The following is a 17,134-nucleotide window of genomic DNA, read 5'->3' on the forward strand; positions in this document are numbered from 1 at the left end:
ACATAGTTCACATCCTACCTGAAGTTCAGTATGTAAGCATGGAAGTAAGGGAGGTGTATATATACAGCCCACACCTACTTATTTTCCTGCAAAGCCAGGCCACACGACACCTGGGGACCCAGCTAGCAGCAAACATCAGGATCCCACTGCAAGACTGAAGAAGTTTTAAACAGTATGAACATGGCAGTTTAACACGCTGTTTAAATCTGGGTCTTGCACCTATGCAATATATAATTATAGGATTATCAAGGCACTGCAGCTTTTGTCAATGAAAATAACCCTATTGCTTTCATTATAATTAATATGATACAACTATCCATCAATATGCCCATTATATTCATGCAGTTGGGTGAATATTTTCAATTTGATGTTGAATGAAAGAAGAGGTCCCTAGATTAATAAATATTGCCATGTATGGATACACTGTAGGGACCAGCAGTTTCTTCCCTCATTCAATAAATGTGCTTTTTCATTTGTTCCCAAGTCCTAGGGCACAGGCACATCAAGGATCACCACAATGCCATTAATGAAGACTGTGCCATGTCATTTAAATAGCTGCTAGACAAGTACAAGTTCTGAGTAACACCTCTCCACTACCAAAAATAAACCAAGGGTAAGTCAGATTTTAGGAGAGTCGTCTTTTTAGCCAAATTACAGTATTACACATCAGTGCCAATACAGGTGAGAGTCAGCCTTCAAGGGAACAGGCACAGCACTGCTGAAACCACAGAAGTAACATCAGCTTTGGATACATGTGACAGTCAGGGCTCACAGCAGCTTACAGATAGGTTGGACGTGTGAGAAGGGAACCCACAATCCCAAAGCTTTCCTCTTTTGGGGGATTCTGGTCAACATTACCTACAACTTGATCTACATAAGCTCTTTTGAAATGCCCAAAGCAGTTTCCAAACCAAGATTTAATTAACACCTAACTATCAAAGTGCTCTGAACTTCAGGTGTGCATCAGTTCCCTAAAGCACATGATTCCTTCCAGTGCCAAGTTTAATGAAAAATACTTTGCCCTTTAAAAGACAGAGTCCTCAGATGAGCAAATGCTGCTGTTGTGCATACAAGGAAGATGCAGAAAACCTTACAGAAGTCAACAGCACCACTTTGGCGTGTCAGGTTAGAGCAGTTCAGAAACAACCACCATCCAGGCCTAAAGACTCAAGAGTACACACTTGGAAGTGGCACACTCAATACGTTAAGACTCCAACCAAAAAGACAACTGAGCTCTTTTTCTGTTTGTTTTTCACATTTCAGACTACCGCACATCGTCCCCTGCCTGATGGATTGTTCTGATCGTGCTCACACGCACATCGCTAAGCTTTTAAGCAGCTCAACAGTGGTGAAGGAACAACACAGTGAAAGCCATCTGGATCTTCCACTGAAAACCTTATTAGATCCTTACATACTGCTAGAGCCGACCTCTTTGCCACTGTGCTGAATCTTCCCAATCTCACGTTTGAACCATCAGTCAAATCCAACCAGATCAAAGTAGATGCACAGGATTTTGTGCTTTGAAGAGAGACAGTTGACAAAGATCCTTAAGAGCACATATAGTTGTAGTAACACATTATTAAAAGCAGTATTGTGCTGTTTAATAGCAAAACTGAGAATCCAAGTAATTGGATCACCTCATTTTTGCCTGCAGACAGCGTAGACTGTGTTTATAAAAGGCAACAAGAGACTGCCTGCCCCATAAGAGTGATAAAAACTTGACAGCGTTGGTTTCTCCATAGCTGTTAAGACTTTTGTTGCTCTAACATAATTGCTTTTTCAGCAGCAGTAATAATCAAAGGAGTCCCAGGAATGGCTTTCAGAAATTGTTAAGATTAATTGGTTAAAAGTAGACAGAAAACATTTCGTTTTCTCCTTTTTAAATAGGAAAGCTCAGATTCTGAGCACTTCAGCTAACACAAACTTCTCACAGATAGCACAATAGCAATAGTTTAGTAAATCAAGAATGAAAGACTCCTGCTAGAGACTATGCAGAAGAGTCCTGTGATACAAAAAGCTTCAACAGAAAAATAGAAGGTATATAAAGAGACTCACATTTCTACAGCACCAGCAGCCAGGATTACCAAACCAGCCCCACTAATACTTCTCTACTGTCAGGCATTACAACAGACTTGCAGTAAGCGTCATCAAGTTTGAGACACCAAAAGCCCAGGGCAGCTCAGAGGTGCCATGGAAGTAAAGTCCTGAGTACCCACTGTGAGTCAGGCAGCATCAGTGCTACCGTAATGGCAGCTATAGCACAGTGGGAGGATGCTGCAACACATCTGGCTTTTAATCTGATAGCAGGATAAGGGGGGCAGGATATCAATTCAGTATCTGCAATTGACAGAGGGGAAAAAAAAAAGCTGCATTGTCAGAAAAAATCCCCTTTGATTAGTATATCTATCACCCACAAGTAGTGATGTATAATTGGCCATTACCTACCATCTCAAGTTTGGAAACACCGGAGTTCTGCTTGCTCTTATAGAATCATAGAATTACCCAGGTTGGAAAAGACCTTGAAGACCATCAAGTCCAACTGCAGCCTAACCATAGTACCCTAACAACCCTCTGCTAAATCATATCCCTGAGCACCACATCCAAACGTCTCTTAAACACATCCAGGGATGGTGATTCAACCTTATAATCTACTCCTTCTTTCCTGCATCTCCATTTTTCTGGAAGCAGGGATGCAGTTAGAAAACAGTCAAAAAGAACAGCTGCGGGAGCCAACTTTAGGTAATCTGATCATGACACTGTCCTTCTTCATTCCTTCACTTCACACCCTGCGCTCTTTACTGTAACTCAATCTAACCTCACCTGGATTCCTTTTTCCCCTCAATACGCACACATAGAAACATCAAGAGCCAGAAACTGCACACTCTCTTCTGAGCAACTTCACTGTATGTGCACACTAGGGTGCAACTCAGCAGGAGCAGCAAGGAAGGCCACGGCTGTTATCTGACTGCCTTCAACCCTGGACAGAGAGCTCCTTGTCTGCTGCAAACCTTACTGAAAGCAGGCAACAGAAATTCTTGCAAGAAAAAAAAAAAAAAAAAAAAAATCACAGGATTTCCTTTGTATTATGGGCAAAATGGGATTTCTGCCGGCTTTCCTTGGAATCAATTTCTAAGGCTCAGCTCCTATTTCCATTATATCACGTGAAGATAAAACAAAGAAAGCTTCTACAAGCCTGCAAACTCAGTGGGAATGTGCAAGTGTATAAAGTCAGTCACCTGCATAAACAAAAGCAGTACTGAGACCTGACTTCATTACCTAGATCAGTATCTCCGACATGACAGCATGGTGAGTCACTTTGTTCTCGGAAGCAGCAAGATTTCAGTCCCCACATCTGCACATACATGTACTGCTATAGCACAGCACACAAGAACACAAGGCAGGCAAGCACTCGCTCACCCCAAGCAGCAGCCAGAGCCTCACCCATTGGCCCAACCATATTCCTGGAAGGCTTGCCAGGATATCTGCTGGTGGTTTGTGTTCCTAAGCCTGCCCAGTTCCATCTCTACATGTGCTCGAGCTGCAGGTTCCTGGATAACACTGCAGCTGGAAAGCTGGCTCAGCCACAGGAAACGTGGTCACCTGGAAAGCCCATTTGCTTGACTGAACACAAAGCACAAGATCATAGACTGGTGAACACAAAGCACAAGGTCATAGAATGGTCTGGGTCAGAAGGGACCTTAAGGATCATCTAGTTCCAACCCCCTGCTACAGGCAGGGACACCTGCCTCTAGGCCAGGTTGCTCACAGCCCCATCCAGCCTGGTCTCTAATGCTTCCATGGAAGGGGCACCAACAGCCTCACTGGGCTGCCTGTTTAGCGTCTCACTACCCTCACAGTCAGGAATTTTCCCTGATACCTGGTCTAAATCCACCCTCTTTCAGTTTAAAGCTGTTTCACCTTGGATGCAGCCACTTGTAACATGGATGCTCTGGACACTGCATTAGGAGACCATTTTCACTGTCTGCCAGTGGTTTCCCCATGGTTTCAGCTTAGAAGTAAAACTGGGATTGCGCGTTGATATTTTGACCCCTTTCAAATATCTGGGAGTTGTTTTGAGAAACTGTTTTATTTTTTAGACAATTACTACTGTATTAGATTTTTTTCCTAGTCTCTTTTCTTACTTTACTTCCTGTTAATTTTACCTATTCAGAGCTTCAGAGATTCATTTCCTGACCAATATCCAGGAAAAGTTTAAAATGACAAAGATACGACAGTCCCACATTAATTTTATGTAATTGGTAAGATATAACAGGAATGTTCTTACAGGAGAAAGCTACAAGGCTCTGTAGAAGACTTATTACAAGCAAAGGTACTCAGACAAGTGCCACATCAGGAGCAGCACTGTATATTCCCGTACTTGAGCACGGGAGACAAGACACCTCTTAACTGAAAAGCAATAAAGTTTTCCCCAAAAGCTAATACTCTGAGAACTTAAGAATATGCACTTATATCAAGCACCAAATTATCAGACCAATCTAATTAAGAGGATAATTAGAAGACTAACATGTTGCTAAATCACACTTAGGACACACAACTTGACACTTGCTCTAGTTTATAAAGAGATTAAAATAGCAACATCACAAATGTTACTTTAATCCCTGGACAAGTTTCAAACATTAAATTGCACTCAGACCACAGCCACATTAAAAACCTCAATACTTCCATGGCAGGAAGCTGCTGTAATTGGAGTAGTTACGAGAGCAGAAAGCAGGAAACGTGGCTTTGCAGTGTCATCACTTATCAGAGAATGGAACCCTTCGGGCTGTCATTTCTGAATGTCAAAGCCTGGTTCCCCAGTGAGCATACAGTACTACAGAGCTTTAAAAGCCTGGATTCCAGTTGGTGGCATTCACAATTTATAAGTGACTGCACAGCAGTGACACTGCACAGCAAATCTCCTCCCTTTGACAGGCAGCAAAAGCCTTCACACAGCCTTCCCTCCAACACACTGCTCCTGCATGTTCCTTTGTCAAGATGCTTCAGCCCACAGCATTTGGTAGCTACCAGCAGCAACCGCCTACCTGCTGGAAATGAGTGGATGGAAAAGGGACTCGGACAAAAGTCTCAGAAGGCTCCATGTCACCAGGAGCCCATCTTCAACTTGAGCCATGTCACATAGGTGCTCATTCTACAAGTCTTGCCACAGAGATTTAGACCTAAGCAGCACTTCCCCCACTCCCTGACACATCCACAAGATGCCAGACTGATTAACACCAGGGGTCCAATGACCATCTTGTCACTGTACTGTATTCTGATTTCTCATATATAAGTGCAAGAGCTTTCTTTTCAACATTTCATTCTGATAAAGACAAATAACCCCTTGGATGCTACCAGCTCAGTACAACCCCCAGCTGATAGCTGACCACATCTCAGCTTCAGATCAGCATTTCCATTTCCCAAAGACAACCACAGCTGCACAACTACTCTGCAGGGTTAGAAACGAGACAGAAAAATGCAATTTCTTTTAGTAAAGCTATCACTGTTATTTACCAAATTGATTTAAAACAGAGCACTACGTTTAAGAAGTGTTTTAAAGCACACCTTTAAATGCAAAAGGTACATCAAGATCATACAGTATGCCTGCTGCAGGCACAAAGACTAAGAATAGCTCTGAGCCCCACTGGCCTGGTTAGCTTAAGTTGTGACACTCAGAAAGGAAGGAAACAGATTGCCTTAAAACTTGATTTTGAAAGGAAACACATTGAAAGCATTCGTAGCAAGCGAATTGTTCACAAAGGTGTTTTCTAGGCATGTGAGTAACCTCAGCCCCAGTTTCTGCCCCACATTCAAAACAGACTAAGGGAAAAAAAACAAAACAACAAAACTGTTAGAAGAGTGGTATGATGCAATGGAACAATCAGTAGGTAACATGCAGGAAATCTGGTCTGTAGATATAGCCGGGGGCTGTCTTGTTGTTTGTTCAGCCCATTGTTCTTTCATGCACAAGAGGAAGACCACAACGTTCGTTTCCTTGGTAAACTGTTTCAAGATCGACTGATAAGTGCTGAACAAAATCCAGGCACTACCAACAGGTGTAAGGGTTTACTCAGGTTAACAGCACATCCACAGCTCTCTGCAAGCATCAGCTTCCAGGCCACCAGACCCTCTGAGGCAGAGATCCCTCCAGGCAGCCAAACCCACACAGTCCTTCCTCTCATTCAAAGAGAGAGTTTATTTCATCATGATTCCCCATCAAGCATCACTGGTTTTTACAACTCCGATCACGCCCAGCCTCTGAAGGGCTGCAGAACTGTGGGAGTGAGGAAATGGGACAGAAGGAGCAAAGCTCTGAAAGCCTGAGTTTTGTGAGTTTTGCTCACAGGATCCAAGTGCTCTTCCACCAGGTTCTGTCAACAGCCACACTGGGAGATCCTGAAGCCAGCTGGCTGGTTTGTTCTTCACCAAGCACAGCCACTCAAATACTAACTACATGAATGGGTGAGAACAGGCACTGTGAGACCAACGTGGTTCAAATTAAGATGCTCCTGGGGAAACAGCATTTCCTGACAAACCGGATACAAGCATTAACCAAACTTTCCTCATTCCAGACAGTGGAAGTTTAACCACCTTCATCTTCTGTAACAAACCCTTTCCCCTTGAGGTTCAGGAGTCTACTGCATCATGAAGGAATCCCAGGCAGCACTGCAAGAACAAATCTACTAAAATTTAACAAAACTCAGGGTCAATTAAGCACTTAAACGTTAAATCTGAGAACAAGGCACCTGCCTGCATCTGCTCAACACCTTGTTTCTGCAGCAACTAAGAGAACAAACACCCAAAACTTCACATTAAGGCATAACATGTAGGGTGGGCACCTAACGTGAACTTACTGAAAGAAATACACTTAAGTGCACCACCACCAAACAAAACAGACAGAACCACAATGCACTACGTTAGAAGTATTGATTGATTTATTTATAGTGGTAAATTCTAAAGTTGTTTTGCTTTGAAAGCAAAATAAAACCTATTTCTCATTCAGATTTCCTGCATCAGTATCCCTAAACGCTCATCCTGGTATTAGAATAATTTCTTGACTTTTCTAGTTAAGAATATTGAAAGAAAAATACCATCAAGCAACAGAGCTGGAATAGAATATGTTGCCCAGGGAACTGCTTCTGTGCTTCAGTGCCTGCAGTACACATTTCCAGGTGGCAGTTGATAAGCATTGACAATGCCCTGCTTAATTTAGGTTACTGGAGAGCAATAATGAAAGAGGACAAAACAAGTCCTTCTGAGCTACATCTCTTCTACATCTCTTTTAGACTTCCCCTCAAAGCGCTGCTGCACTCCTTCAGACTGCAACTGGATACAACTGCAGTAGTGTGAGCAATGCAGGGAGCTCTTCAACACCACGATGAAGCGCTTGAGAGGACAGGGCCCTGAGATCCACGCTTCTCAAAGCCTGACCAGTCGCTTCCACGCTGCCAGGCAGTCCAGCCAACCACTTTATCTGCAGAGTTCAACTTTATACTCTAAAATACAAGAATCTTTCCATCCTATTACTGCTATAAACGATAAAGATAGGCAAATAGCAATACTCCGTCGCTGGATAGAATTGAATATGCTCAGGATGCTTTTCTGTCCTTGTAACTCTCCAAAATATTCACACGTGCTATGGCAGCAAGCAATCAACATGAAGGATTTAGCATTACCAACTGGAGCATAGACCAAATATCAAGTGCCAATAAGAAAATAAAGTTCTTAACACCTGTACCTGGAGGAGACATTGATTCTGGTATCTTCTGCTGTTTAGTTAAGACTGCAGAGCCTTTGGTCTTGGTGGTTGGAAATCTGGTTAGGGGAAAAAAAACCGTTGTTGGAATGCTTTGCTTTTAGGTTTTGTTTATGGACTTAATAATATTGCAAAAGCAAAAATTCAAGTTAGTAAAATCTTAAAACAGACACAAGGAAGCAAGGCAAGCTACAGTGAGAAGATACTGACTCCCTTCAGAGCACTGCAGGGCTGATGGGTATTTAGGCATCTTGCTTCTCTCTGGTCATCCAGTCTCAGTGTAAGCCATGTGCCCAACAAGGAGTGAAGCACTCATATGCTTTGAAGGATCTAAGCCAGTTTTCAGGCCCTACTTCATGGCATCCACGTGTTCCTGCTTGATGTATTTGGCTGCCTTCAGATAAATTTCTTTTGGCTGCTAGTTTTTCCCCTTTCTTCCAATGTTATCCTTCCTAATGTTATCAGTAATGTTTTCTGACCACAAAAATCCTAAGATGGATTTTTAACATTACTGGGATTCACCCGCTGCAAAACCAAAATAAACTCAGAAACCAAGAGGGGATGCAGGTCACCAATCAGTGCTGCTCTCCAAGCTTATCTGAACCTCACATAGATGTGAGCTGCATAGTGATTTATCAGTCCTGCAACTTTCAGAACAGCACTTTCTTTCCTCCCACCTTCAAATCCAAGATACAAATATCTGTTCCAGACTCCTACAGGAAGTGTTATCAATGCAAGTTTTCACTATTCATGCGAAGATAAAGAGATGCAATGACACAAACACGGCACCATCCTACTACTGATCAGATAAGAGACGTTCTGACACTTTAAGTCCCAAAGTAAGAGAATTGATTTCAAGAGAACCTGAAACAAAACAACAAAGGGAAAGAGAGAAGGCTGAAGTCATGCTCCTTGTCTTTTTAAACACACCTTTCGACTTATCAACTGTTTATTCCCCACGTTACAGGAGATTTTAATTTGCTTTCCTAAAGGAATTAAGAACATGACTAAAACCCTTCACACTACTTGAGGTCTGCAGTAAGAGGTGAAAAACAAATTCTCCATTCTGGCACTTACAAATGGAATGAAATCTGCCCATGTATTTCAGGCAGACAGCACTAACTGCTTCCCAAGCTCCTGATGGTTCTCCTGCTGATGTAGAGGAAAATACCTTGGGACTCACAGTGACAGGATCACTGCCTCCAGTGAATCAGGAGCAAGTCCTTGGTGCAAAAGTCATCTCTTTTGCAGGATGCAACACCCAAGAAGGAATACAACCTCCTCCCCGTATGATGACTTTGTGTGCTCATCTAGCATCAGAGACAGAAGTGAACTTCTACAGTCAGCCCTAGTCTGGTCAGTTACCACTGTTAGAACTACAAGTCACATTTCCAGCCTGACAAAAAAACACCACAGAAATGAGTTTGGTAATAAATTCAGTGTGCTCCAATCACATTCATGCATATTCTCTCACAGCATACAATAACTAATGCTGATTGACAAGTCTGATGTGAAAGCGACAGAATTCAACTGAATGACTCCCACTGACACAGAAAATCCAGAGCTCTACACTTGAAACAAACACCCAAATTAGCAGTAGATTAATCCATACTGACAAGAAAAAAATAAATAGTAACTCCACCAATCCTGTAGTCTTGGTTTACACATCAGGCTGCTCTCAAGAGCAAGCAATGCTGTAACAAGCTTCAAATGGCAGCTGTACCAGAGCAGGTACCACTGGGGAAGCTCCAGTTCCATACACAGCACTGCACACTGCCATTCTGGACAGGCAAATCACTTCCATTTCGACTGCAAGAAAAGAACACGTGCAAAGATGACATCATTTCTCTGTTTGGCCAGCACAATGTGAGCTGTTTCCATGGAAAGGGTATCACTTCTTTCAGTAACACTATTGCAAGGTTTCTCTCCCTGAAGAGATACTGTAATTTTCTCTTTTTACTTAGAGACGCAAAATAAAGATGTTTTCTTACTGCGTTCCCCTCCTAAGAAGCAAATTTAAAGCAGGAATTGCTCAAGACTGAAGCTGTGCTTAACTTACAACTACTCTCGTTCAACTGAGGTGCTGCTGCATTTGCTCCACAAGGGCCCTCACACCTCCAGCAGTATGCAGTGTTAGTCAGCAGTTTCACTGCTCCTCTTTAATAACCTCAGCAGGAAGCAAAAAGCACACATGAAAGCCTTCTGATATTTTCCTTGCACACAGAAGTCAAAGCCTGGGGTAAAACAAAGGAATTCTTAAAATAGAAAGTTGCTACAACACCACTTAGATTGTAAAGTGCCAAAGTGACATTAATGTCTATAGAGGCGCTTCCACCCCAGGGTATTTTTGTCAGTTAAATACTATGATGTGTTATGCCACAGCATTGGTACAATCTAATTTCACATATTTAATACCACTGGAATCTCCTCTTTTAAACTCAGCGCCTGTCCCAAGTGCCCTCATTAACCAGAGCACCTGAGAGTCATTGCGGTTTTATCACCATGTTCATTTGGTTGAAGCCTTGAAAAAACAAAACTACGCAGGTTTGGCTTGATGTTTGTTAACTGAAGACATGGCTTTCAGACCTCATCTTCTGTCAGCCCAAGAAATGAGGACACACGATCCAGAAATACTTGCAGAATACTGGAGTAAGTTATTTACATACACACATATATATACACACGTGCTCATATAAAGCTTCCCACATCTTTACAGGTTTTGTTGATAAGTCATACAAGAAATATATATATATATATGACAAGATCAAACTGCTGAGAACACAAAGTGAGAAGAACTATGAAAGTAAACATTATCACCTCATTCTCTCCTTCTAAGGAGGAAAGATGCCTCTGACCCGCGGCAGCTTCCTGTGTGCCACAGGACAGCTAAAAACATGCATGAGGCCACAACAGTTATGTGTGTGTCACATCCTGTAAAGCAGTGTGCAATAACTAAAACTACCTGATACGTATCACACTTCTGATACCACTGTAATATTGTACTGGAACTGATTTAACCGAGTTTGATCAAGCTAGCAAAGACCAGCTCCATTACCCATGTGTTTATATACAGGGAAAGTTCTGGTTTAAATAACCACCCCAGACTGAACACATTGCTCCCCTGTGGTCACCTAGGCACTGACAAGACCACAACTGAGGGTGAGCAGGAGCTGTCAGCAACGTATGGACAGGTCAGTCCTCTACTGAGGCTGCTAAATGCTGACTGCATCATTTTATATGTATAGCAATTAGTCAGAAGACATTGCATTCATCATTTAGGATCACAACCGCTTCATTCTCTTGCTGCAACAAAAGCCAGTACATAAGTACCACAATAAGATCAGAAGTGCCCTGCAAAATAATTGAACAGATGTGACATCACAGCCCTCCTAGCAATCTGTACTCCAAGTTTTAACAAATCAGGTATAACCAAAATGACATACTATATATAGAGTACACGATTCAAAGGTAGGAACCCAAAGCAGCATCAGTTTGTACAGCTCCTCAGAATGTCCAACCCGTATTTTCCACAGTGTCACCATCCCTCACCACAGATGCAAAATATAGGAGCACACACATGTGCTAATTGTGACCTACTTTTAACCTGTAATTATTTTTGCAATGACAACAAGCAGCAACAAACAGCCAGTGCTTTCACCACTTCCATATTACTATCCCTCCCCAACTTTAACAGCATCTGGCAGAACCAAAACACAGAGCTCCACAACTGAGCCTGGATGTGAAGACCAAGCATCTCCCTCAGAGCAAAGCTGTCATGTCCAGCCACTGACTGAAGTGAGCCCAAGGCCAAACCAATGTCAGACGTAAGTCTCCCAGCTAACACCCATTCCACACTTGCATCAAGTTAAATAAATATGAAAGGGGAGACATTTGACAACTAATGAGCCAAGTCCTCTGCAAAACTGATTATATTAAGTGCAGGACAGGCAAAACTCTGATTAAAGTCAATAAACAGACTCCTAGATGGGCAGCTGCCATCTCCAGCTCCTCATAGCTCAAGGCCAAGCTACAGACCATGGCAAGATGCTACATAAAGGACACCAGTCACACAGGTTTAACACAACAACGACCTCCCTATTAGTAATAATGCTGAGCTCTCAGCTTGCACAAAACAAATACCATCAGAAAGCCCATCTTGCTGGGAGCAGAAAAACCATCTATTTATGAATGGGTTTTAAAAATAAATACATAAAGCCTTACAAAAAGTCTTTCTGCTTTACCAGTGACTGATGAACATGAGTAAGGAAAAAAAACAGCTCTGGGGAATGCACAATTCACTCTATTTACAGCCAAGTCAATGCACTCATCTTAAACAGGAAGAAATGAATGATGAAAGAAACAGTATTTTAAGGGGAGTTCTATAAGATCAGCTTTCCTAACAGATGCATTACACATCTTCACAAAGTTGTCAGGAATTCTTCCTGCTAATCACTTTTAAATGCTTAAAAAATTAATGAGAAGCTTCTCACACTTACCACTGTGGGGTTTGTCAACCCTGCCAAGTGTCTCCATCTCACTGTATGTAATCGGGATTTGTCCCTACAGAGCAGGTTAACTTACAGAATGCCTTCAGTAAAGACAACCATCACAGACAAATGGACAGGTGTGAGAGAGACACGGTGAGCGATGAGGATGGCACCCAGCACAGAGCTCACTCCATCTCTCAAGCAGATCCAACAAGTGTTCACTTCCACCGCTGCCAACACAGCTCCTCCCAGCTGCTTATAACATGTGAACTCCATCCAAGACAATTTATCAAGGCAAAATCCTCATTCAGAACTTGATTTCAGATGTGTAAAGGTCCAAGAAATGGGTTTTCATGTGTACAAGATGCTGATTTCCTTTACGAAAACATCTTGAAGCACAAAGAAAATTGAGTAGACTACAGAAACTCCACCAAGTCTGTGAAGTCACTCCAGCAGCACAGCAGGATGCTTCGATTTTGTTTTAACCATTTCATTTGCTCTGAAAATTCACTTTAGTAGCACCATAATTGCTTGTCTTTCAAAATACTGACATCGTGCCTATCTTTAGTTGATTGCAACCAGGGAGAATACACAGCTCTTAGCAGCTGAACTGCTTGTTGGCCAGCTTTACTAAGTCCAGCAATAACAGCAAAGCCCACAAAAAACCAAAAACCTTAATCATCCTTAATTTTTTTTTAACTTCTTGTAATTAAACACATGCAAAGTCAAGGCTTTGAAAGGCTTTAGAAGGTACTGATTCAATTATATTGAGCCTCACTCTGCATTTGGGTTCTTTTCTAAGTTCATAAGAAAAGATATAAAAAGCCTTCCATTAGTAAAACTTAGATTTTTATAATCCTCAAGGCTCCAGACAGACTAGGTTGGAAGGTAGAAGAGAAACTGGAGACGCGCACCTCCACTGCAATGACTCAAATACAGGCAGGACAAGAAACATCCACAACTACACTCTAATGGATGTAAATAAACCTATCCAGGGACATTTTCCTTGCACAGAGCAGGATTAAGAGCAAAAGCTATTTCTTTATACCCTATAGACAAGCACTCAAGATTCACTTCCCTGCTTTCTTAAACCACCCAACACCTACTGGACAGACAAAGAGGTGCAATCCAATTAATTTGCTCACTACCAGAATAATGATGACACCAGACCTCTTGCCTTCCATTTCACATTAGAAAAAAAGAACCTTTCCCATAAGCAGCCAAAACAGAACTGAAACCACCTCAGTGAAAACGCACTGGGAAAATTACTAAGTTTGTTGACCCACCATTCATTCCATTGTATATACTTCTGTGGTGAGGGGACAGGTCATCTGTTACTTGTCTCCTGAGGGTACCTTCTCTGCTGCCTGCACTGAGATGCTTGAGATGCTCTGGGCTGCCTCCATAGTGTTTTTTGAGGTGCTCAGGGCTCGTGCCCCTCACTTTGTGGAGATGCTCTGTACTGCCACTCGGCGTGTGCTTTTGAAGATGATCTGGGCTGCCACTGCTGTGCTTTTGATGCTCAGGGCTACTGCCAGGCCTCTGCTTTTGAAAGTGTTCAGGGCTACTACTCAAAACGTGCTTTGGGAGAGTTTCTGGACTGCTACTGCTGTGCTTTTGCTGTTCAGGTGCTTTGACAATGGTTTTCTGATGTTCTGGACTCGGTCCTTTCAGGTGATGATCAGGACTGCCCGAACTCCTGGGCTTCTGGAGATGCTCGGGGCTGATACTCCTGTGCTTCTGGTGCTCAGGGCTTCCCTCACCCCGAGCTTTTAGAAGATGTTCTGGGCTCGTACTTGGATGATGTTTATGATGATCTGGACTGTCTGTACTTCCCGTGCTAGAAGTACTGCTCCCATCACCAACATCTCTTATGTAAGTGCTGGTGGCAGTTAATTGGCACAGGCTGATTTGGCTGTCAATAGAGCTCCGGCTGCCTGCTCCGCCACCCTTCTCCTCATCCAACAACACACACAGTTCCTTCAGCTCCAGGTTTTCCTTCACCACTTCTTCTTGTCTCACCTCCAATTCTTTCAGCTTCTGTAAGTACAAGGCAACCTCTTTGTGCATGACGCTAGCACTGTATCTGCCCAGTCTCTGCCACTCACGGGACACCCTCTTGCCTTTCTGCCTGTCGTCATCCAGAAAGCAGCAGAGGTCTCTCAGTTCCTGGTTATCTTCTTGCAGCTTCTGATTGATATCCTTTAAAAGAAAGACAATCGTGACTGAGAAGTGTCTAAAAGAATCAGTGTTACATCATCACCGCGATACAAGCCAGCAAAGAAGACTGCCATAAACCCATCATTCAAGCACTTGAGCATGTGTGGATCATCTGCCACACGACAGCTTCACACTCCAAACAAACAGAGCTGCTGCCCAGCAAGTAAGAGAACATAACCAAACTTCCAAGGGCTCAAAAGCTCAATTCTGATAAGGCAAAAAAAGTTTCCGGTGTTTAATTTACATTCACCCTAAATATCTGAATAGCATTGTCCCCAGACAGAGCAAAGATCATCAGCTTTCTCATGAGGATCTCACTCCCTTAAGAAATATCCACGTACAATGATGTATGCTGAATATAATAATTAACGCTTATGCTCCCTATTCTTTAGGACATAATCACATATGAAAGTGAGCACGTTGGAGATTTAAGGTATTTGAGTTTTGATTTCATCCTAGATTTGCATAGGTGCATGACTGCACCTTATCAGTCATCAGCTTAGAGCACGGCCTCAACCACCCGGAGATGAACCCACGTGCCTTAACAGACCTTGCATTCCAACCCAAGCACGTGACTCCACATCCTTCTTTAGGTGAGGAAGCACCTGAAGCAAACATTCTGAAGCAGAAGTGCTCAAGCTACTACTACAGCAGAATAAAGTGCCAAGGAAAATACTGCCGCTATTTCATGTTCCCAGTGTTACTTTCCCCCAATGCAGTGTTCATTCCTTCTTCTGTGGGACATCAGAAGTGGAGATAAACCACAACCGTTACAATGCAAGCCTTACAGAAAGGCCATTTTATCAGTTTCTGAAGGGCAGGAAGCTTTCGCAGCCCCACTAGACTTTGTGCATTTGTCTGACCTTCCTCTCAAAGCAAGACCAAGGTAGCCTCAAAAAAACCTGCACTGGAGAGAAATACTTCAAGTGACCCCCTGGCTCAGGCAGAAGCAGAAGGACCCACACACCGAGTGCAGGCATCACTGCTCCTCAAGGCCCTGCTCCTTCACATGGGCAGAGAGGCTCAGGCACCGCAGTAGGGCGCTGGACCTCATCCTCCCCATTTCCCAGTGGAAATTCCAGCTAAGACATCTGAACAAACGGTGGAAGTCAGACGTCACCCAGGGAGTAAGACACTGCGGGGGGAACCTGTCACTCCTTCCTGCACATCTTATCTTTGCCTGACTTGTTCCTCATCTGGCAGATAATCCCAATGTGATGGCACAACACATCCGCACGGCGCTAGGAAGAAGGCGCCGTAAGTTAACCTGCATCACAAGGGTCACATCTGCTTGTACTGATGCACTGCCACTGAGAGGTCACATAACCTCAGACGGGACACGCTCACACCCTGCAGAACAGGACGGTGCAGGAGCAGCCTCCCCCTGCACGCTACTTGCTGTGTCACACAAGTGCTGAAGATGCGTTTTCCATCATCCACTTGCCTAGAGCTATTCTGCAAACCAGGAACCCCCCTTTCTCGTATTCTCCTGTGTAATAACATGAAACCCGCACTGCATTTGGGAGCCTCCTTCCCTTTAACTTTAAGAGGAATTTCTGAAGACGGTTTCATTTCTCGAAGCAATAGAACAGAAGCTGCTTTTTAGTCATCTCTAAGATGAAACCCGGGCTCTGTAACAGACCGCTGCGTGCTACACTGGGGCGATCACCTGTAAGCAACCGCACCGCCTTCCCAGCCCTCGGAAGCGGAGAAAGAAGCGCCGGGGTCTTACGGCTCTCACCCAGCCTAGAGTTAAACGAGGGAGGGAAGCATCCTATTGCCAAGCCCGCAGCCCGGGGACGAGCAGCCCGCATTAAGTCACGGCACACAGCGGAGCGCAGGCTGTGCCTCCAGCAGCCTCTCGCCGCGTCCCTCCCGTCCCGATGTGCACGGCGCAGCCCGGCACGCAGGTGACCAAGTGCTCTCGTCCCGAGCGGTACCTTCAGGCCGCGGATCTCGCCGAGGTGCAGCTGGAGGCGGCGGTTCACCTCGCGGATCAGGTTGCTGTGGTCCAGCATCGCGCTCATCTTCTCGGCCTCGGCGCGGCGGAGGCTGCGGATCAGCTCCTCCTTGCTCCACTGCAGCAGCTCCTCGTCCGACACCTTGGACAAGTCCTCGGCCGGCGCCGTCCCGCAACTTTCCGCCGCCACTTTGGCCATGCTGCGGGCGGCGACGAGCGGCGAAGGGCGCGGAGCGAGACCGGCCGCGGTCTGAGCAGCGAAACTTCACGGAGGAGGAAAATAGGGAAAAAAAAAATAGAGGAAAATCCCGCTCAGCTCCCGCAACAAGTGCGGGCGCTCCCCGTGCCCATCTCCGTGCCCATCCCCATCCTCACGGCCGCCTCCTCTCCGCCGCCGGTCTCCATGCGGGGCCGTGCGGGCGCTGCCGGCTCCAGTGCCGGGCGCGGGGCCGACGGCGGCTTTTAGCGGACGCAACACGTGCGGGGCGGGCGGGGAGGGGCGCCACGGGGCGGGACGCGCGGCTCCAGAGCGCCACCTGCCGGGCGATAAATGCAGCGGGAGGAGCGTCCGAAGGCCGGGATGACGGCTGGGAGCGGCACGGCGCTCCAACATCACCGCATCCCACACAGAGCACCAGTCCTGCCCTTTAATGAGACTAAATTAAAACACCCCTGGGGGGGAAGTGGCTGCCCAGGGAGGTTGTGGATGCCCCG

The 17,134-nt window shown here is 44.6% G+C and overlaps 1 protein-coding gene across 5 annotated transcripts in view; it reads right to left on the reverse strand.

Annotated features, from left to right (window-relative positions):
• The window catches only part of CCDC85A (coiled-coil domain containing 85A), a 55,357-nt gene extending 38,501 nt beyond the window's left edge, over positions 1-16,856 (reverse strand). For 3 of the 5 annotated variants that reach the window (XM_015856803.2, XM_015856802.2, XM_015856801.2), the window contains exons 1-2: positions 16,401-16,856; positions 13,527-14,442 (exon numbers count right to left, since the gene is read on the reverse strand). In XM_015856803.2, coding sequence (XP_015712289.1) covers positions 13,527-14,442; positions 16,401-16,619 — 1,135 coding nt within the window. In that variant the 5' untranslated portion in view covers positions 16,620-16,856. Of the gene's footprint in view, positions 1-7,735; positions 7,813-13,526; positions 14,443-16,400 lie in introns of all 5 variants that reach the window. The other 2 variants (XR_014943793.1, XM_015856804.2) reach the window with 1 other exon arrangement.
• Between the last annotated feature and the right edge of the window lie 278 nt (positions 16,857-17,134).

This window comes from Coturnix japonica, chromosome 3 (assembly GCF_054131305.1).
Source record: "Coturnix japonica strain WE chromosome 3, WE-NBRP24, whole genome shotgun sequence".
Taxonomy (NCBI): domain Eukaryota; kingdom Metazoa; phylum Chordata; class Aves; order Galliformes; family Phasianidae; genus Coturnix; species Coturnix japonica.